The 23,839-nt window shown below is 42.9% G+C and overlaps 1 protein-coding gene across 1 annotated transcript in view; it reads right to left on the bottom strand.

Annotated features, from left to right (window-relative positions):
- LOC144683222 (uncharacterized) overlaps nt 1-23,571 on the bottom strand; it is a 75,576-nt gene extending 52,005 nt beyond the window's left edge. Inside the window, exons 1-3 of the mRNA XM_078546178.1 lie at nt 23,426-23,571; nt 23,085-23,206; nt 14,314-14,391 (exon numbers count right to left, since the gene is read on the bottom strand). Of these exons, the coding sequence (XP_078402304.1) occupies nt 14,314-14,391; nt 23,085-23,206; nt 23,426-23,571 (346 nt within the window). The remainder of the gene's footprint in view (nt 1-14,313; nt 14,392-23,084; nt 23,207-23,425) is intronic.
- Nucleotides 23,572-23,839: the final 268 nt, after the last annotated feature.

Below are 23,839 nucleotides of genomic sequence, written 5' to 3'. Positions count from 1 at the left end.
AGTACCGTGTAGTGTTGGTCTCCTTATTTAAGGAAAGATGTAAATGCATTATAAGCAGTTCAGACAAAGTTTACTAGCTTAATACCCGGAATGGGTGGGTTGTCTTATGTGGAAAGGCTACGCAGGCCTGTATCCACTGGAGTTTAGAAGAGTAAGAGGTGACTTGATTGAAGCATATAAGATTCTGAGGGGACTTGGCGGGATGAATGTGGAAAGGGTGTTTCCTTTTGTGGGGGAATCTAGAGCTCGGGGTCACTGTTTCAAAATAAGGGGTCACTCATTTAGGACAGAGGTTAGGAATTTTTTTCTCTCAGAGGGTTGTGAGATTTTGGAATTCCCTTCCTCAAAAGATGGTTGAGGCAGAATCCTTGGATATCTTTAAGGCAGAGGTAGAAAGATTCTTGATAAGCAAGGGGGTGAAAGGTTATCAAGGGTAGGCAGGAATGTAAGGTTAAAATCAAATCAGTCATGATCCTATTGAATGGTAGAGCAGACTCGAGGGGCTAAGTGGCCTACTCCCACTCCTAATTTTTATGCTCATAAGTATGTTCGTGTGCTTGAAACCTACTATATCTCAAACTTTTCCCAGCTGTGATCAAAGGTCATGGACCTGAAATGTTAACTGTTTCCCTCCCCACAGGTGCTATCAAACCTGCTGAGTATTTCTATCACTTTCTGTTTTTATTATTAAAGTAACTAAAGTAGTGACAGCAGGAGGAACAAATAAGAAATCTGTTAAATGGCTTGTGAAAGGCAACATCAGGGCAGAAGGACAACTTAGTGTCTCTTTCCCAAATAAAAGTTTTCTATCCTAACACATGGAGTATAAGTGACAAACTGAGTAAACTAGAGGCTCAACTACAGCCGAGAGGGTACAACATGGTGACCATTGGCTGCCAACTAATGATTGGCAGTTATCATTCTACGTTATAAGGTCTTTAGAAACTGGAAGAGGAGGAGGGCTAGCCCTATTGAATAAAAAAACTATTATAACATTAGTAAAAGAGAATATAGATAAGGAAAAGCAATCAACAGAGATTCTGGGTGAGATTTAAATTTAACATATTCAACACCCATGCACCTAAAATCGGCCCATCAATGGTTAGAATTCAGGGTTAAGAGAGAACTTAAAACTGTAATGGGAGTTGTCTATAGGTCTTCAGCAATGAGGAGGCGGAACATATTAACTCAAAGATTAAAGAGGTTTATAGTAAAAGCAGTGTTGTATAATGAGAGATTTTAATTTTCATAGATTGGGAAGACCAAAGTAACTCAAATCAGAAAGGTAGTGAATTTCTTAAGTGTGTTTGAGATAGTATTCTGGAGCAATATGTTCTGGAACCAACACGAGGGCAGGCCATAGTAGATTTAGTAATGAACCAGGTTTAGCTAAAAATCTAACAGCAAGGGAACATGTTTCTAACAGTGATTATAATACGATTGAATTCAATAAAAGTGAAATATTGCCGATGCTGGAAATCTGAAGTAAAATCAAAAAGTGCTGGAAATACTCAGCAGGTCTGGCAGCATCTGTGGAGAGAGAAACAGTTTCAAATTGAACTGAAGAAGAAGAGTTCTGAAGAAGAGTGATATTAGACTTGAAACATTAACTCTGATTGAATTCAATGTTGGGTTTGAAAAGGAAAAACTTAACAATTATTAAGACTCTAGATTTTAATGAAGCTAATTTTAATGGGATGAGGTAGAGACCGACGGCAGCTAACCAGTCAAAACTGTTAACAGGTAAAACTACAGATGAGGTGTTTAAAAAACAAGAGTTATGTAACTCTAAGCAGGAGTGCTAATTGCCAAATTATTCAGCCATGGGCGACAAACAAGCTGAGAGATAACATTAAAACTAAAGGAAAGGCATATAAAAGTAGTGAATCTAACAGACTGGGGGAAACATAGGGGAGAATTTTCTCCCCGTCAGGTGAGCCGGTTGGGAGCAGGCGCGGGGCCAATCGCTGCCCATGATCGGCTGCACGCCGCCATTTTGCGTGGGCGGGCCAATTAAGCTCCGCCCAGCATGACGCGCATCTGGAAGCGCTCAGCGCTACCTGCGCGGGTGGGGGGGAGGAGGGGGAGTTGGGGCCTGCACTCGAAAGAGTGCAGAAATCTCCGAGGTATGGAGCTGCCTCAGGGAGATTAATTTCATTGTGAAGCATTGAAAAAAAGAGAACATAAAATTATTCAGACATGTCCCAGCTCATGTGACAGTGTCACATGAGCTGGGACATGTTTATGAATTTTGATAAAACTTTTGATTTCATTAATAAATCCTTCATGAAACCTCATTCCACCCGTGGGTGAGATTTCATGAGAAATGTGAAGGCCGCCTGGGTTCTTCGCCTGCCCCGCCAACCTTAAGGTTGGACGGGCAGCCCTGACAAGTACTTAAATTAGTTTATTAATGGCCTTAACAGGCCTATGAGAGTTCGGTGGGTGCGCAGCTAACTCCGGGGCGCCCCCACTGAACTAAAGATCGGAATGATGCGCGGTGGCGTCGGGACGCACGCCCAACATCACCGTGCGTCATTTTACACGTCAGCGTGCGGGGACCACCCCCACATGCCGACCAGAAGATTCTGCCCATAAAGAAGATGGGATTAATGTCCTCGTGGGGAGGTTAACTAGCACTGTGGGGGAGAGTTTAAATTAATCTGGCAGAGGGTGGCATCAGGATGAAACATTTGGGAGGAGAAACAAGGTGCAAAGAGCACTTAGAGAGGCAATTAGCACTAGACGAAAGAATAGTTCAGAAATATGACAAAAAACAAAGACAGAGGGCAAATGTCACACAGTCTATGATGGGCTTGGAGTACATGTGTAAATACACAAAGCATGTTAAACAAGGTTGGTGAGCTGCCAACACAAGTCATCACATGGGATATGCAATAATTAAGACTCAGCTCAAACAGGGGTAAGATTTGGAACTTAATATTCCTGGCTACAAGGTCATCAGGAAAGATAGGGAAGGGAAAAAAGTAAAACGGGTGGTTGCTGCAGTCATAATATCTCTCTTTCTTTCAGGTACCATGCCCTAAGAGGGCATTGTCGACTATGGACCTCCATCTTAATCTTACTCTAGAGGTGTGGATCATCTCCGTTGCTGGTACATTCATCCAGTTTGGTGAGGCCCTTTGAAAAGGTCGTTCTTTGTTGACCTCGATCTCTTTTACCATCAATCTTTCCCATCAGCATTACTTTCTAAATCATGATTCCTTATTACATACTCGAGAAATTCCAACTGTCACTTCCTGATGTTGGTCAGCAGGGTTCTTTTAGTCTCATATTTTACTAGCACCTCTTCACTGGCAGTGTGACTAGTCCAATATATCTTCATTATTCACCCCAAAAACCATGGCCAGGATTTTCCCGTCGGCGATTTGGGGGTGGGGCCCGCTCACCGACGGGAAAATGATGTGGGATTCCCCCAACGTCATCCTGGTCCCTTTAAATTTTCAGGAAGGCGGGCGGACAGCGAAATTAGCTGTCTGCCCGCCAACCTGTCAATGGCCAATTAAGGCCATTGACAGGCTAATTAAGATCGTTAAAGACCTGCCTGTCCAACCTTAAGGCTGGCGGGCAGGCCAGGAGCCCCAGCGCGCTCCAGATTATTTATGAAACTTCATCCACTGGTGGGATGAGGTTTCATGTCCGTTTTTAAAAAGTTTCATAAACTTTATGTGTTTCTTATTAATATGTCCCATCTCATGTGACATTGTTTTTTTTATCTGTCAGTAATCTCCCTGAGACAGCACTTGGTCTCAGGGAGCAGTGCGCTCTATGACAGCGCATGCGCGAAAGAGTGCACTTTGACAGTTGGGAATCCCATCCACATAGTGCTTCCTGTCGGGCAGGCCGCTGGGTGGGCCTTAATTGGCCCGCCCACTCAAAATGGCGGCAGGCCCCAATTAGGCGGCGGAGTTCGGCTGCCTGCCCGATGCCGAGCCGGTGGGGCCTGCCTGCCCACCAAGGGCAAAATTCTGCCCCATAACTCTGCAGCCTCGATTCTTCTCTGCACTGCTTCACTGATTGTCCAACACTCACTTCTGTATGTCAAAATTGGTGAGATGTAGCATTCCAGGATTATCAGCTTTGTTTTTATGGCTAGTTTTGAGTTGATCGTAATCTTCATTTTTTGAAATGCATCTTTGGCTATCCAATCCTTCATCTTATTTCTTGGTCGCACTTCCTGTCTGATATTAACGTACTTCCTAGATAACAAAGTTTGTCTACCCGTTTGATTTTTTTATTCTTCACTGTGATCTTACATTGTGGTATGGTTTTCTTTTTGGACACTACTAGATATTTTGTTTCCTTACAATTTATGCTCAGCCCTTTCTTCTCACTTTCACTCACTACTCTATCCAATTTCTCTTCAGAGATCGCAATAAGAACGGTATCATCAGCATATCTTATACTATTTAGGTTGTAACCTACAGCTAATAATCCAGGAAGGTCTTCAGTCTCTCTAAGAATATTTTGGCTATACAATCTCTGGGGAGAAAACACACCCCTGTCTGACCCCTCTTTTAATCTTCACAAAATTACTTAGATCATTCTCAACTTTTACAGCTGCAGTTTGTTCCCAATAAAGGTTTCTTATCACTCCAAGATCTTTGGTGTCTAAGCCCAGGTGAATTGGAATCAAAAAACTGGTAGGAAAACATGAATAATGGGAAGCCTTCAAAAAGAAGATGGTTCAGGTAGAGAGTAGACACATTTCCATGAGTGGGGAAAGGAAGTCCATCCGTAGTTAGAGCTCCCAAAAGATATAGGGGATCAGACTTGTTCACACAGCACAATTCAAGTGGTGTTACACAAACTACATCGATTTCCTGGGATCAGAGAGCATTGTGGACCACTATCTGTGGGTTGTTCCTCAAGGATATCAATGAAGAATGGAACAAAGAGCAAAGTAGGAATTGATCAAAGCCTGCGTAGCAAACAAATGTTCCCCATAGAGCTAAAAATGGCAGTTCTCAAAGTAGAAAAGTCATCTGGTATGATTAGTGCCTTTACTGTAATAAAATATCCCATGGTGTTTTGCAGGAGCAAGCTAAAACAAAATCTGACTCCAAGATACATAAGGCAATATTAGATCAGGTGATCGAAAGCTTAGTCAAGGAGGTGAGGGTTAAGGAGTGTCTTAAAGGAAGAGAGAGAGAGAGAGAGAGAGAGAGATAGAGAGGTGGCGAGCTATACGGAGGGAATTGCGGAGTTTAGAGCCCAGGCAGCTAAAGGCACAGCTGCCAATGATGGTGCGATTAAAATCAGGGATAATCAAGAGGCCAGAATTCGAGGAACACAGGCATCTCGGAAGATTCTGGGGCTGGAGGAGGTTACAGAAAAATGGAGGGACCAGGCAATAGAGGAATTTGAAATCAAGAATGAGAATTTTAAAATTAAGACACTGCTTAATCAGTGTAGGTCAGCGAGCACGGGGTGATGGGTGAATGGGATATGATGCAAATTAAGACATGGGCAGCAGAGTTTTGGGTGACCTCAAGTTTATTGACGATAGAACATGGGGGAACACAAGAACATGAAACAGGAGCAGGAGTCGACCATACAGCCTCTCAAGCCTGCTCTGCCATTCAGTACCCCATATCATTTGATTCCGAGAGACCAAAAACTTGTCTAACCCAGCCTTAAATACACTCAATGGTTGAGCTTTCACAACCCTCTGGAGTAGAGAATTCCAAAGATTTGCAACCTGTTGAGTGAAGAAATTTCTCTTCATCTCAGTCTTAAATGATTGTGCTCTTATCCTGAGACTGTGCCTCTGTGTTTTAGATTCCCCAGCCAGGGGAAACAACCTCCCAGTGTCTACCCGGCCCCTTCAGAATCTTGAGTTCCAAAGAAGAGTTATATTGGACTTTAAACATTAAATCTGTTTCTCTCTCTCCACAGGTGCCATCAGACCTGCTGAGTTTTTTCCATTTTGTTATAATTTCAAATTTCCAACATCCGCAGTGTTTTGCTTTTATTCCCTTCAAAATCTTGTATGTTTTAAATGAGATCATGAAAGGTTAGCCGCTAAGGGAGGTAAGGGTGTAAATTGTGAGGTTCTGACCACAACATTTCAATTCGCCCTAGGCATCAGGGTGGTGTCAGACCTCTGGAGGGTTGCAAATGCCACACCCCTGTACAAAAAAGGGGACAGAAATAAACCCAGCAACCATAGGCCAGTTAGCCTAACTTGAGAATGGTGAATACAGCAACATTATGTTGAAGAATGCATCACTTTTATCAATAAAAAGGCAAAAGCATTTTTCATGAGAATGCATCAAATTATCCACCAAGAATGCATTTATGCTATCCACAGGATTGGATCACATCATCCATCAGGAATGCATCAACGTTATCTTCAGAATGCATCAGTGTTATATCCGAGAATGCATCTGTGTTACCCACACAATGCACCAACATTTTATCTACAAGACTGCATCCAAGTTTTGCGTGAGTACGCATAAATATTATCCTCAGAATGCATCAGCATTATATTGAAATAAGCATCAATGTTATCCTTGGAGTTCCTCTGGATTATAACGAACAACGCAGCAGTGTCATCCTCAAGAACGCAGCAGTGTCATCCACATGAATGTGTCAATATTATGCTCGGAATGCATCAGCATTATAAACAAGACGTTATTCTGAAGATTGAAGTGTTATCGCCAAAAATAGATCACTGTTACCCATAGCAGTGCATCAGCATTATCTGCAAAAAGGCATCAAGGATAGCCCCATAAATGCAACACCCACAACAATACATCAGTGTTCTTCACAATTTATTTGCATCAGCCCTAAGAACACATCAATATTACCTCTAAGATTGTAAAAAAAATTATATTCAGAATGCATCCACGTTATCTGTAAGAATGCATCAGTATTATCCCAAGAATGCATTAGAATTATCCAAATACTGCATCAGAATTATTGAGATAATTTTTTGAGATACATTTGAGGTAGACCAGTGAAATGAATTCCCTTTCTTTGGCATACTAGTTGAGAAATCTGCCAGGGGGGTTCTCTATCATGGTCTACTTCAGGCCTACCTTCACTGGTCAATATACACGTTGGGACTCTTACAGTTCCACGTGTTATAAGATTGACCTTATCGACAACCTTGTAAATATGGTCCAGGCCATTTGCTCATCATGCAAGCTTGATGCTGAAATAGGGCACATCAACGGCATCCTGCAGGATAATGGCTACCCTGATCAGATCATTTCAAGCTGTATATCATACAAACTCATGAATGGGCCTAAGGCCATCACTTTCAACCCTGAAAAGTGCCCAGTTGTTGGATCCAGTACCCTGGTTTGTTGGAGCTAAAGGACCCGCGTTGCACGCTTGTTTTGGGGTGACCGAGTTGGTACCAAGACAGAGAAGATCAGTAGACCATTCTTAGATGAAACACATTGTTGATTTACAAAAGGAACTCAGCAGCTACACTTGTGTTCTCACAATTCAAAACTGTGTCTTTACTCTTCAAGCTCTAACTCAAGACTATTGACTACAGAGGTGGCCTGCGCTACTCTGCTATTGGGTATCAAGATCATGTGATCTTACATTACAACATTTGTCTCAAAGGTATATTACACATCAGATTACTACACCAGTCTACCTCAAATTACCCTGGAAGCACAATGTATCTCAAAGATTTGAGCAACAGATGAAGCAAGCACCTTCACACTGCTACTATGCAGTAGCAACATGAGTGGTGTTCAACACTAACAGGATGCTGCTGTCAAACCCAAAAGACGTCCTGCCTATCCCACTAATGAGTAATGTGGTATATGAATTTCAGTGCCAGTGTGATGCTCGGTATGTATGTACGTCCCAAAGACTGGTGGATCATATCAAACTGCATGTCCCTTCCACTGTTCGCAACATGCAGGGTACAGACTGTACCCACTCAGCCTGTGCTTGCAAAACTCAAAACACAGTATCCAACATTAGATGTGATTCCACGATTGGACAACACTTACTAAATAATCCTCAGTGCACTAAGAATTACGCAGACAATCAATTTAAGATAATCAGTCAGGTTCGTGATGTGGCGCATATGTGTGTACTGGAAGCTACATATATTAATACACAGGGCACTGTTCTTTGCAGACAGAAAGAACATGTACACACATTGTGTCTGCTTCAGCTAAACAAAATAACTGACAGCCATTCGCTGATTCATTCCTCAGGGCACTGCCTTTACCAATCCAGGTCAAGCTGCCTGGTTTAAATTTCAAACAATGATTGACAGTTAACTGTCAATCACCATCAACTGATGCATTCTCCATGGCAATGCCTCTACCAATCAGAGTCCACTTGCCAACCAATCAGCACTCTCCTCCTACAGCATAAATTGTTGTTCCCTTTACATTTGGTATTCTTGCAAATTGTCCTGATGAGTGCAAGATGAAAAGCTTCAACAAAAAAAGTCTCTTTTTTCAGCAATACTAAAGTTCTATACTATCAAACGGCCCAAGAATGTACTAGTTACCCACAAGAATACATCAGCATTATCTGCAGAATGCAACAAGGTTATTTTCAGCATTCATCATCAACATCCACATCCCAGATTAATGTTATCCTCAAAGCTATGTCAATATTATGCCCAAGAATGCAGTGTTATCTTCCAGAATTTCCTCTCTCTCTAGCAATCCCTCCAAGTGAGGAGGATGCTTGCCACAGAGCCCTTAGCAAAAGTTTGCGCATGGAGTCTTTTAATGTGGAGAGGTGTTACACTGCAGCTACCACAAGGTTCGAACTGATCAGGATGCTCTCCCGCTCTTACCACCTGCCACAGGCATATTGGAAAGATTTACAGGTCGATAATCAAACTGTTTGGCTATGTTATGAATGCACCTTCTGTGGCCATGAAGTCCTGGGGTGGAACTCGAATCTAGATCTTCTGGTTCAGAGGCAGGAATGCTACCCACTGCACCACAGGAATGCTACCCACTGCACCACAGGAATGCTACCCACTGCACCACAGGAATGCTACCCACTGCACCACAGGAATGCTACCCACTGCACCACAGGAATGCTACCCACTGCACCACAGGAATGCTACCCACTGCACCACAGGAATGCTACCCACTGCACCACAGGAATGCTACCCACTGCACCACAGGAATGCTACCCACTGCACCACAGGAATGCTACCCACTGCACCACAGGACCTCCTCCTCGAAAATGCACCAATGTTGTCTTCAGAATTAATTAGCATTATGCAAAGAATGCATCACCATAATCCACAAGAATGTATCAGTATTACCCACAGCAATACATCAACATTAACTTCAAGAATACAACAGCATTATTCCCAAGAATTCCTCAGAATTATACCCCAAAATGTATCTATGTTATCCACAAGACTACATCATTAATATCCACAATAAAACATCAGCATTAACCACAGCAATGCACCAATCTTATCTTCAGGGTACATCACTATTTTCTACTAAAATGCATCATTATTCTACAAATGTATCAGTGCACAGAATGCAAGATGCCACATCTCACTGATGCTCAGTTTGGGTTCCGCCAGGGTCACTAAGTTCCAGAACACATTACAGCCTTGGTTCAAACATGCACACCAGAGGTAAGGTGAGAGTGACTGCCCTTGACATCAAGGCAGCATTTGACCAAGTGTGGCATCAAGGAGCCCCAGCAAAACTGGAGTCAATGGGAATCAGGGGGGAAGCTCTCTGCTAGTTGGAGTCAAAGCAAGCACAAAGGAAGTTGATTGTGGTTGTTGGAGGTCAATCATCTCAGTCCCAGGACATCACTGCAGGAGTTACACAGGGTAGTGCCCTAGGTCCAACCATCTTCTGCTGTTTCATCAATGACCTTCCTTCCATCATAAGGTCAGAGGTAGGGCTGTTCGCTGAAGATTGCACAATGTTTAGCACCATTCACAACTTCTCAGATACTGAAGCAGTCCATGTCCAAATGCAGCAAAATCTGCATAATATGCAGGCTTGGGCTGACAAGTGGCAAGTAACATTCGCGCCACACAATTGCCAGGCAATGACCATCCCCAACAAGAGAGAATCTAACCACCGCCCCTTGATGTTCAATGGCATTACCATCACTGAATCCCCCACTATCAACATCCTGGGGGTTACCATTGACCAGAAACTGAACTGGACCAGCCATATAAATACTAGCAGGTCAGAGACTGGGAATCCTGCAGTGAGTAACTCACCTCCTGACTCCCCAAAGCCTGTCCACCATCTACAAGGCACAAGTCAGGAGTGTGATGGAATACTCTCCACTTGCCTGGATGTGTGCAGTTCGAACAATGCTCAAGAAGCTTGACACCATCCAGGACAAAGCAGCCTGTTTGATTGGCACCCCTTCCACAAGCATTGACTCCCTTCATCATTGACTCACAGTAGCAGCAGTGAGTACCATCTACAAGATGCACTGGAGGAACTCACCAAGGCTCTTTAGACAGCACCTTCCAAACTCAAGATCTTTACCAAGGATAAGGGCAGCAGACACATGGGAACACCATCAGCTGGAAATTCCCCTCCAAGCCACACACCATCCTAGCTTGGAAATATATTGCCATGTCTTCACTGTCATCGGGTCAAAATCCTGGAACTCTCTCACAGCGGGTGTACTGCAGCGGTTCAAGAAGGCAGCTCACCACCACCTTTTCAAGGCCAATAAATGCTGGCCTAGCCAGCAGCGTCAACAACCCGTGAATGAATAAAAGAAAAATCCCTAAGGATATGCTAAGTAGTGAAGTAACCCATGCAAAGAGACCAGCAGGGGCTCCAAAGCTCCGATTCAAGGATGCTGTCAAAAAAGACATGAAAGCCCTCAACATCAATCTCGACAAATGAGAAACTCTCACTGACGACTGATGCATATGGTGACAACAGCTGTGGGCATGAATTCGCCATGGCGACAAGTGGTTACAGAAACTTCAAAGCATACGTCAGCCCTGCAAGGAAGGCCTCAGCAGAGGTCATCCCACATGACAGGCAAATAAACAGCTTCACATGTGGCACTTGTGGCAGGCTTTGCCTTTCCAGAATCAGCTTGTTCAGCCATCAAAAGAAGTGCAGCAGATGATCTCATCTGAGCTCACCAAAATTCAGAGGCTGCATTCCTATCATGTCTCACAGAAGGAAAGATGCCAATCATTATCCTCATAATGCATTAATGTTTTCCACTAGAGTCATCAATGTAATCAAAAGTATTATCAGCATTACACATAATAAGGGAATGCTATCCTTAGAATTCACCTGTATTATGCCTAAAAATGAATGAATGTTAGTCCCAGGTGCTTTGTTATCAGCAAGAATGCAGTGATGGTGTCTTCAGGGTTGGTTTGCACCATCCCCAAGAACACAGCAGCATTATTCCCAAGAGTGCATCTATATAATCCCTACGAATTCTTCAGCATCATTCTCAGAATTTATGAGTGTTGTCTCCAGGAATGAATCAATATTATTGCTTAAAGGGGAGATGTGAGCTTTTTTGATGAGGTAACAGAGATGGTTGATGAGGGTAATATGCTTGATGTGGTGTACATGGGCTTCAAAAAGGTGATTGATAAAGTGCCACGCAACAGGCTTGTTAGCAAAGTTGAAGACAATTGGATAAAAAGGTCAGTGGCAACATGGATACAAAGTTGGCTGAGTGTCAAGAAACAAAGAGTAGTGGTGAAGGGTTAATTTTCAAACTGGAAGAAGGTTTATAGTGGAGTACCCAGGGGTCAGTGTTAGGATCACTGTTCTTCTTCTTCTGTATTAATGACTTAGACTTCGGTGTGAAAATTTGCAGATGACAGAAAATTTTAAAGTATTGTGAACTGTGAGGAACATAGTGATAGTCTTCAAGAGGAGGTAGACAGGCTGGTGGAATGGATGGACATGTGACAGATGAAATTTAATGCAGAACAAGGAATGGGATTACAAACCAAAGGGCACAATTCTAAAGGGAGCGCAGGAGCAGAGGGACCTGGGGGTATTTGTGCACAAAACACTGAAGATGGGCAGGAGAGGTTGAGAAAGCAGTAAATGAAGCATATGAATCCTGGGCTTTATAAATAGAGGCATAGAGTACAAGACAGTTATGGGGAACCTTATAAAATACTGGTTCAGCCTCACCTAGAGTATTGTATCCAATTCTGACAACATTCTTTAGAAGGATGCAGAGGCATTAGGGAGGGTACAGAAAAGATTAATGAGAACAACTTGGGTAATGAGAGACTTTAGTTATGTGGGTAGATTGGAAAAGCTTGGGCTCACTAGAGAAAAGGTTGAGAGGAGATTTGAGACAGGTATTCAAAATCATGAAAGGTCTGGATGGAGTAGATAGAGAGAAATTGCTCCCTTTGCCGGAAGGCTCGAGAACCAGGGGACACCAAATTAAATTGAATGGCAAAAGCACCAGAGACAACATGAGGAAAAGCTCTTTTAGGCAGTGAATGGTTAGGATTTATAATGCACTGCCTGGGATTATGGTGGCAGCAGAGTCAACCATGGGTTTAAAAAGGGAACTGGATAATTATCTGAAGGAAAGTATTTGTTGGGCCATATTGAAAAGATGGGGCTGTTGGACTAGCTGAGTTGCTCTTACAGAGGGCCAGCACAGACAAGATGGGCCAAATGGCCTCCATCTGTGCTTAGCCATTCAAAGATTCTCTGCCCCTACTTCTCTCTGGTCTTGTGGCTCAGTGGGTAGTACGCCTACCTCTGACCTTGAAGCTCTGGGCTTAAATCCTACTGCAAGACTTGTTGGCCACAGAAAGAGAATTAATGACATAATCAAATAGGCTGATAATCAATATACCAATCCTTCCAACATGCCCATGGCTGGCCGTAAGAGGTGGAGAGATTCCCAGTCAGCCATGCTTGATGTGGAGTGGGGCACCTCAAACTACAACCATTTGTGTGTTTCTCTCTCTCTAAACCAGAGGTAGATGCCTGCAGATTATGACAAACTACAGATGGACCTCTCTCCATCTAAATCCAATTTTTCTCACTTTTCCCCCTGTCATTATTCTCTCCTTTCCTGTGCTTTTTTTTTATTCATTCACAGAATGTGGGTGTTGCTAGCTACCCATCCCTAATTGCCCTTGAGAAGGTGGTGGTGAGCCACCTTTTTGAACCGTCTAAGTCCACATGGTGTAGGTACACTTACAGCCCCTATATAGAGGCAGAACCAGAAGATTAAGCATTGGAAATAACCAGAACAGAATATGTGAGTGATGCAATCCGTTGCCATTGTGTTGAATATTTGTTAACAAAAAAACTTTTGCCTAGAACGACTTGGATAATACTGCTGCTCAAAGCAACATCCAAACACCAGTGATCAAAGTAAAATACTGCAGATGCTGAAAATCTGAAATAAAAACAGAAAATGCTGGAAAAGCTCAGCTGGACTGGCAGCATCTGTGGAGAGAGAAGCAGAGTTAACGTTTCGAGTCTGGATGACTCTTCTTCGGAAGAGTTACACCAACTCGAAACATTAACTTTGTTTCTCTCTCCACAGATGCTGCCAGTCCGGCTGAGTTTTTCCAGCATTTTCTGTTTTAATCCAATCACCAGTCCCTGTCTGCTATCTCACACAGGTATTGACTCTTTTTACTTTACATAGGTTATTGTCTGTATTAAATTAGATGACAGAGCAATGTTATATGACAGTGCTTGTCATCCACTTGTCGCCTGAAATGGCCAGACATAATTTCAAGCCAAGAGAATGTTGATAAAATTGCTTTCTTGCGGCGGTGGGGGGGGGTGTCACAGGAGATGAAAAGCTTCCATCCTGGTGCTGCCCATCATTTAGTAACCCAAAGAGCTTTAGCCATTTTTTAACAGAAAGGAACATGGGGTGATGCGGGGGTGGGGGAGGTGACATGGTGAAACCCGAATTTGTCAGAGATGGTTATCTAGTGCCTGCCACCTTCATAGGTCCCGTTTGATGTGTATTTTCGTTGATGTAAAATTCATAGATGCAATGTCGCTGGTTTTGCCATTCTGTCCAAGCTGTGTATCCATTCCCCAATGTTCATTTACAGAGAGGTTGTGCAGATTTGAGGGATAGAACCATAGAACACTACAGCACAGAAAACAGGCCATTCGGCCCTTCTAGTCTGTGCCGAAATATTATTCCACTAGTCCCATTGACCTGCACCTAGTCCATAACCCTCCAGACCTCTCCCATCCATGTATCTATCTAATTTATTCTTAAAACTTGTTTTAAGAGGATGTTCGGAATCATTCCTAAAGCCTGCTTGTTCATTCCTTAATGTGCAATTCCCTTGCTCCAATGCCTTACCACTTGATGTTGGGTAACCGTTTTCAATATCCGCGCTGGGCGTACCCTCCACATGATACACAGGCAAAGATTTGGATCCTGCAGGGGGAAAATGAAAGCATTACTTTGCTCGTTTGCAATGATGACTTCTTTGGATTTGGTTTTAACATTCTGGATTCGGGGTTATTAGCTGTTGTTTTCGGAAGAAGAGGATGGGAAGCATCACTTACTGTTTCGAGCGGAGCCTTGGGCTGCTTGTGCATTTGCTCTGTGCTGAATAGATGCGGTGACTAGCAGGAAGCTGAGGAGAAGCGACCTGATAACCATGGGGAGTCGCTGCTGTGAAGCGACATGTGCTGCCGCTCGGGCATCTGCCCTTCAGCTGAATGTTGCCACCTGAGCACGCGAACCCGGTCACCTGGTAACTGCATTGTGACGTCAGCGCGCTGGATACAGCGGAGCCCCGCCCTTTGCTCGATTGACTTTACCTGGGCCAGGACTCAGGTAACAGAGTGTCCCGGAAGTGTACTGACTGTATCTATATAGGTAACAGAGTGTGTCCAAAAATTATGCTGACTGTAGCTGTTCAGGTAGCAGAGAGTGTCCAAAAACTATACTGACTATCTGTACAGGTAACAAAGAGTGCCCATAAACTATACTTACTGTATCTGTACAGGTAGCAGAATGTGTCCAAAATTATATTGACTGTATCTGTACAGGTAACTATGAGTGTTCAAAAATTGTACTGACTGTATCTATATCGGTAACTATGAGTGTCCAAAAACTATACTAACTGTATCTGTACAGGTCAGAGAGCGTATCCAAAAACTGTACTGACTGTATCTGTACAGGTAACTATGAGTGTTCAAAAATTGTACTGACTGTATCTATATCGGTAACTATGAGTGTCCAAAAACTATACTAACTGTATCTGTACAGGTCAGAGAGCGTATCCAAAAACTACACTGACTGTATCTGTACAGGTAGCAGAATGCATCCAAAAATTGTACTGACTGTGTATATGTACAAGTAACTATGAGTGTCCAAAAACAATACTGACTGTATCTGTACAGGTCAGAGAGTGTATCCAAAAACTATACCGACTGTATCTGTACTGGTAACGGAGAGTGTCCTAAAACTATACTGACTGTTTCTGTGCAGGTAAGAGAGTGTGTCCAAAATCTGTAATGACTGTATCTGTACAGGTGGGAGAGTGTCTTCATAAACTGCAATGACAGTATCTGTACAGGTAGCAGAGTGTGTCCAAAAACAACCTATAGGCTGTATCTGTGCAGGTAGCAGAGTGTGTCCAAAAACTATTCTAACTATCTATACAGGGTAGCAGAGAATGTCCAAATACTATGACTATCTGTACAGGTAACAGAGAGTGTACAAAAATTATACTGTCTGCATCTGTACAGGTAGCAAAATGTGTCCAAAAACTATACTGACTGTATCTGTACAGGTAAGAGAATGTGTCCAAAAATCTATAATGACTGTATCTGTATGGGCAGGAGAGTGTGTCCAAAAACTATACTGGCTGTGTCCGTAGGTAGCAGAATGTTCCAAAAACTATACTGACTGTATCTGTACAGGTAGCAGAGAGTGTCCAAAAACTACCTGCTGACTGTATCTATACAGGTAACAGTGTGTCAGAGAACTCTACTGACTGTAACTGTGCAGGTAGCAGAGTATGTCCAAGAACTAGACTGACTGTATCTGTACAGGTAGCAGTGTGTGTCCATAAGCTTTATGGACTGTATCTGTACAAGTAGCAGAGAGTACCCAAAAACCACCTATGAACTGTACCTGTATAGGTAGCAGAGTATGCACAAGAACCATACTGACAGTATCTGCACACGTAGCAGTGTGTCCAAAAACTATACGGACTGTACCTGTACAGGTAATAGAGCGTGTACAAAAACTACACTGACTGTATCTGTGCACATTGCAGAGTGAGTCCAAAAACTATACTGACTGTATTGTACAGTTAAGAGAGTGTGTCCAAAATCTACAATGACTGTACCTGTACAGGTAGGAGAGTGTATCCAAAAACTATACTGACTGTACCTGTACAGTTAACAGAGAGTGTACAAAAACTATACTACCTATCTGTACAGGTAGCAAAGTGTGTCCAAAAACTTTACAGGCTGTACCTGTACAGGTAGCAGTAAATGTCCAAAAAATATACTCCCTGTACCTGTACAATGTCATGAAAGTATAATAATTCTCATAATATTGTGATTTATTGTAAAAGTGGGTTAATAGTGGGGTTGGATAATTTATGTGTGTGTGTGTGTGTGTGTGTGTGTGTGAGATTTAATTGAATTGGAGACAGCTGGTCTGGAGGGTTTGATTCATCAAAAGAAGCTAGGTTTGAAATGCTAAATACATAAACATGGCTGAAGTCTCAGAATGTAAGGTGAGGAGGTTGCATTTTTAGATAAATCAAGGCAATTTGAATTTCAAAGAGATGGTAGGATGTTTATGCCTAGCCAGAGAAGCTAGGCTAAGCAGTGTGTTTATTTTTCCCAAGGGTTACTGACAATATTAGCACCATGAAAAGATTCATATTATGAGAAAGGTAAAGTTCCAAAGACATGGGGAATAATGGAATTTACATTAAAAGGGAGAAACATGAATAAAGGGAGAATGAAGCTATGTGTTAGGAAGGCATTGTAAGATCTAACAGAAGTGTGAGAAGCCTCCAGTATTTGTGCCTTAAGCCTGCTGTCTACAGAAACCGAAGCTGGGAAAAGCTACTTTGAGTTCTACTGTCTAGGGCATTGTGTTGATTTGCCTGGATCTGTTTAAAATCTATGTTTTTTTTCACTTTGCCTTAATGGGAGTGTAACTGGAAGCCAGATTAATTAGGGGTTTTAGGAGTTGTTATAGTAATTTGTAGACCTATGTATGTGCTTGAATTCTTTCTTTTCTGGTTAATAAATGTTTAATTTGGTTTTCTAAAAAATCTCTGAGGCCTTGATGGGCTTATTACTTCTGAATTCAGGGCATGCATCTTGAAATAAAATCAAATTGCAAATCTGTTGTGGTAGCATGATCAGGTTTCCCTTTTGGATTTAATCCACCTGGCACACATCATCTTCCATGTCATAACAGGTAACAATATGTGTCCAAAAACTATACTGACTGTATCTGTACACGTAGCAGAGACTGTCCAAAAGCTATACTGAATGTATCCATACAAGCAACTAAGTGTGTCCAAAAACTATACTGACTATCTGTGCAGGTAGCAGACTGTTTCCAAAACCTATACTTATTGTATCTGTGCTGATAGTCAAGAGTTCCCATAACTCTGCTGACTATATTTGTACAGGTAGCAGAGTGTGTCCATAACTCTATTGATTATCTGTATATGTAACAGAGTGTCTCCTTAAGCTACTTACTGACTGGATCTGTACAGGCAGCAGCCACTACACACTCTGTCCTTAAACTACCTAGTGACTGGATCTGTACAGGTAGCAGCACTACAGAATCTGCTTTTACAACCTACTGAACTCAGTGATCCAGTTGGACAGTTAGCAGCAATCTTCTTATAAGCTGTTCCTTAAAGGAGAGCCTAAAGCTACATGTTAAATTCAGAGTTGCAGTTGATCCTCTACTTTTACAGGTGACTATCAGTTCCTTTGGATGCTATTCCTTTAAGGTGGGGTATGTGGTTCCAGAGCTTTTTTTTTTAAGCATACCCATGTTCAAGTAAATGTGTCAATGGCAAAAGTTTTGTCAATCTCTGTAAAGTTAAGAAAGACCAGAGTTTGTAGCAATGCTACCGCTGTGGTGTAGATGTGGAGAACATGAGGGTGGTAAGAATTCTCTGGGAGTGTTCACGCATAGTGGACAGAATCACATCAGCTGTCTGCTATTTGCCATGTGGGACATGTAATTCCATTTGACTGAAGTGGATCTGAATCTTGGGTGGGTCCTAATCAGGTGACCGATACAATACAGCCTGTTGTTCATTAACAGCCAAGACAAATTTCTACTCCAATGTCTGACTGGTTGCCTTGTGAGGCCGAGGCGCTGATAATGTTAAACGAGTGGCATGATTTTCCAGTGGAGGAATGGGGGTTCGATTGCCAGGTCCGCCGCCTTCACCCGAGTGTGTGATGCAGCTAGCACACTGGGCGCCCAAAAACCCGTTCCTTCGGCTGAACGCACGATTTCTCTGGCAAAACGTAAGACGAAGGTGCACACGGCAACCCCCCCGCAGTTCTCCCGTGCGTGTGCGTCCTTCGCAGTGAAGGTACCCGTTTGTTGCACCGAGAGAATGTCTGACTGGTTAATTTCAACTTAAAGAAAGAGTAAAGACTTGAATTTCTGGAACACCTTTCCTGTCCTCATGACATCTGAACACACTTCACAGTTAATTAAAGACTTTTGTATTGTAGTCACTGTTGTGATGTTGCAAACAGGCAACCAATTTGTGCACAGTAAGCTCACACTTACCGCAATATCATAATGATCAGATCATTTTTTGGAGATGTTGATCAGGGGATAAATATTGACCAGAAGAAAACTTCTTTTGAATAATGCAATGGAAGCTTTTACATCTACTTGAGAGGCCAGACCGGGTGTCCACATAACATTTTGTTTAAAGAACAGGTGGACTCTGAACAGGAAACCGTGCTCTGTGCTCTGAATATAAATGTGACTAGCTGTGATTTGCATCAATTCTCTGAAGAAGATTATGTTTCACTTTAAACATCCTATAAAGCATTACATCTCAGTTCAGTACAACAGTGCAACAACTAAAATCAGGACTTTTTCCTTTTGGAAACTGGATCCTGAATTTCCCACCAGAGGGAGCTCTTAGCCTGAAATCACTCCACAACTTTGTTTCTGCGTGAGAGCAGTTGTCCTGTGTGAGGTTTTCTGCCAGCTAATTTTTCCCCTCAGCGGACTGTACACAAAGTGCAAAACTTCAAATGCAGTGCCGCAAGATCTAAAGTGGTTCCAGTCATATTCCACCCAGGCTCACCCAAGGAGTCAAACTCTCAAGGGAAAACGACACACCAGAATGCAACGCATCACTGTATCATGGCATTATGACACACATTTGGGAAACGGGGATGAAGTCAAACTCCTTTACCTTAGAGATGCGGGATTTGAATCCAGCGCAGACAGGTGGAGTAAAGGTATTCTCTCTGTGCCAGTTACATGACTGTCACATGATATGAGTTTCAGTGGGTGTAACTTAGTTCTTAATGGATGTGGATCAACAGCATGAAACTACCCATAACTCAGCCCAATTTGGTAGTTAAACCAGTAATCTTGTTCACAGGTACGAACAGATGCTGTATTGGGAAGCGAAACACAGGAATTGAGAAGACCATTCAGCCCCTTGCACCCATTCCGTTATTCAGTTCAATCATGACTGACCTGTATCTTAACTCTATTTCAGGGCGATCAACTGTCCCATATTTTGATTGTTTGTCCCGTGTCCCTTGAGCGACATGTTTTGTCCCCTATTTCTAGGACAGCTTGTGAGAGATTGATCCTGGGAGTCTCTAGGGTGAGTTTGAGTGATTCAAGTGGGACTACAAATAAGTGAGTTGTCCAGCAAAGAGATCATGATATTATGATTCAACAAGGCAAGTTATAAGTTTTAGCTGATTTTAATTCCCCCTTCCATGTTAATATCTAATAGGTTCTGTTGATGGATGTTAAATACCTAGTAGTTTAAGGTAATGAGGTGAACAGGTGTTGGGTATTGATCAGTTAATTATATTCAAATATGTTTATAAAGAAGAGTCAGCCAGCACTAGCTGTCTGCTGTTAGAGTGGAGAAGTCAGCTCTGTGACAAGCAATAAACAGTTTCCACCAAAGCGTCCTAGTCTCTGTGTCTTCTTCACAACCAGCCTTGGGAATTCCACTGCCCTCCCACACTAATGTGGTCTCAAGACCTCCTTCTCCACCCCTTGTCATGTTGAACCTCCCTCCGCAGCTTTCACACTTAGCAACCCACCACCCTCGTGGCCCCCTAACCCTCCTCAGTCACCAGCATCAGCTTCCTCCGCAATGTTGAAGTGTCTCTTATTTTATTTCATAAGAGTCGGCCACCCTGCTCCATTTATCCACCTTAGTTCCATATCCCTTGATACCTTTATCCAACAAAAATCTCAATCCTTATAATTTCAGTCGACGCTGCCCCCTCAACCCCATCTCCAGCCTTTAGAGGGAGAGAGAGCCCTAGTTTTCCATTACTCTTGTGTGAAGAGGTACTTCCTGATTTCATTTCTAAATAGCCTAGTTCTACTCTTGGGCTTGCTCAATAGAGGAAATAAATTCCCTGTATTTATTCGAGCAAATCCATAAATCATTTATATTTCCACAATTATATAAACACAAGGAGGGTAATTTGACTTTGTATTAGTGTAAAAAGTACTCTAATAAATTTGTAGCCTGTTTAGCATTTGTTCTGAATTTTAATTCCATTGAAGGGTTACCCCAAAGTTGTATTAATGAACATACGAGAATCCAGTTGTGTGCATTCATCTGATGGACAAATGATGTAGCTTAGCTTTTCGTTTTGAGTCTTGTATCATCGAGTGCCTGCTGGATCTGACTTTGGAAGGACATGTCAAAGGCACAGCTATCCGGTTCAAGTCACAAGAGAGTTTCATTGCTACACCTCAGGTTACACTATTGTGAAAAAAGGGTAGATAGAGCGAGTCAATTTTCATTAATGTGACAAGCTTAGACTGCATAATTGACCAGGGCACCTGGAGAGCTTCCAACAGTACCATGGGACCCACTGTGTCCATCTGATAAAGAAAGCATCAAAAAACAAATGCACTTTGGGTCTACTCTTTGTACCTGCCTACCAGTGTGAGTGAAACTCCTCGAGTTAGACAGTTTGGCTTTAGGACCAAGTTGAGGTGCCTATGCACTAGTTTTTTGGTTTCCTCTAAAACTATGAACATTACTACACAGGTGTGTCATTGATTAACACAATTCAGTGTTTACATGTCCATAAATGCCCTAGATTTCAGGGGAAGCTAAAATATACTTTTGTCAGGGTAACATGACCTGTTTGACATTATTTAGTGTCTTCCACTTGTACCTCAAGGCTAGGTATAATATGGGTATAAGTTACTTTTAGGAGTACTTCTAAAGAATTATGATAGTTTTCTTAAGGTCACAAGGGAGTGTGAGAGCTGCCAGCAACTGCATAATGTCAAACCAGCAGATCTTCGCTAATTTTCCACTTTAAAGGTGACCCAGATAAATTTCTTGGCTTGCTTTCTGATTTGATTTCCTCTGAGAAAGTTGTTTGTTCCTGTTTGTTTTTCTCTGAGTAGCTGAGCCAAGTTTAAGAACTCAAAAGTGAAGACTCATTCAGAGTTACGTAGCATTTTCAGCACAGAAACAGACCATCCGGCTCAGCTGGTCTATGCCAATGTTTATGTTTTACATGAGACTCCTCCCACTCTACTTCAAGCAACATCTTGATTTGAAAATTCTCATCCTTCTTTTCAAATCCCTCCATAACCTCGCCCCTTCCTACCTCTCTGATCTCCTCCAATCCCATAACACTCCGACATATCTGTGCTCCTCTAATTTTGGCCTCTTATGCATTCCCAATTATAATTACTCCAGTATTGGTACCGTGCCTTCAGTCGTTTAGGCCCCCAGCTCTGGAACTCCCTCCCTACACCTCTCTGCCTCTTTCCCCCGCTTTCCTCCTTGAAGACACAATTTAAAACCTACCTCTTTGACCAAGCTAACCTAATGGACTGGATTTTATGCCCCCGCCCCCACCACTGGGTGTGTTTTTGGTTGGGGGGAGCAGAGCATGTATAATATGACTGGTGGCTAGCCCACCGCCTTCCCACCCACATTTGATATCATTTGTGGGGAGTGGTGGTGGCGTAGTGGTATTGTCACTGGGCTGGTAATCCAGAGACCCAGGGGAAAGCTCTGGGGACCTGGGTTCGAATCCCACCACGGCAGATGGTGAAGTTTAAATTCAATGAAAATCTGGAATTAGAAGTCTAATGATGACCATGAAACCATTGCTGATTGTCATAAAAACCCACCTGGTTCACTAATGCCCTTTAGGGAAGGAAATCTGCTGTACTTACCTGGTCTGGCCTACATGTGACTCCAGACCCACAGCAATGTGGTTGACTCTTAAATGCCCTCTAAACAAGGAGCATTAGGGATGGGCAATAAATACTGGCCTAGCCAGCAATGCCCACATCCCATGAACAAATAAAGGAAAAACTTCTCCACCCCTTCTCCCCCACTCAACTCTCTGTATTTTCAGGCTCAGGCAATCTGGAGGCTTTATAATTCTTCCAGATCTTGTCTTTACAACAGTTGGAGGAGTGGTAGATTCTGTTGTACTGGATAAACCTTGATGAATAGGAAGTTGTTTTGGATTTTGGTCATTCTGGCATTTGGTTGGTTGACCTTAATTCTCTCCTTAATTCTTTGGAATTGAACCATTCCTTCTCAACTCCCCATCTGGTGTTATCAGTGGTCAATGATGTATCCCATTCCTCGCGGGGCGAACGTACTCGCAGCTCATCTATAGTGCTCATTCTGTTTTTCTTACTACCTGTGTGATTGGCCGTGATGCACGATGGAATGGAAGATGTCTCTTCCTATTGTGTGGGTGTGACTTATCAATGGGCTCACCTTGCAGTTTAGCTTCCTGTGCCTCACTGAGATGTGCTGCGGTTGGTTGATGGCTGCTTCTCTGTTCCAGCATTGCCCGGCTAACGGTTGCATCGGCCGGAGGTTGCAGCATCTTGAGCTATCTTACCAACAGATGTTGGAGCTGGAGGCTGAGCCTGCTCTTGCTGCCGGTTCACCTCTTGGTTGTCTTCCACTCGAGGCATCATGGAAACCATCTGAGTGGCCTGACCAATGAGGAGCCTCTGGCACCTGCAAAGAAAATGGACAAATCGGTTCCGTAAAGAGTAAAGTCAATTCAGAGCTGAAGTCCCAGTCGGGAGAATCTTTTCTGTTGGGGCTCTCAGGTACTTACAGTTTTCTGCAATTGATGACAGCACCTTTCTGACATCATCTGCCATTTTAAGAACGTTCAGGGCAGCACAGGCATCTCTGTTCAGAAGAGAAAAAGACTGGTTGTGGATGACGTACATGACTTCAAAGGTTTGTTTGCCGTCATACCTTAATGGTTCCAGAAACATCCCCATATCCGGAAGTCGGATTCCTACAGGCCCAAATGACACTCTTGTCAATTGAGTGGCGTATCTGTCACTCGTAGCCACAGGTCCCTCAGCCATGATTCCTTGTCCGAGTGTGTAACACTGGCCCCCATGTCCAATTTAAAGTTTGTGAGATGACCATTAACGGAGATTTATGCATTCCAGAACAGAAATCCCTGGTATTCGACCTCACATCAGAAGCATGGCTGTGTTTCCTCTTGGTGTGGTACGTCGACCTCCTGAATCATTTTGGGATCACTGGTGCATAGGGTTATGTTAGCTTTGCATAGTTTACTGAAGCGTTCTGTGTGATTGCAATTAAAATACTGTGCTGAGACTGCCGGGC

This window comes from Cetorhinus maximus, chromosome 8 (genome assembly GCF_964194155.1).
Source record: "Cetorhinus maximus chromosome 8, sCetMax3.hap1.1, whole genome shotgun sequence".
Taxonomy (NCBI): domain Eukaryota; kingdom Metazoa; phylum Chordata; class Chondrichthyes; order Lamniformes; family Cetorhinidae; genus Cetorhinus; species Cetorhinus maximus.
This window is presented reverse-complemented; position numbering and strand designations above follow the sequence as displayed.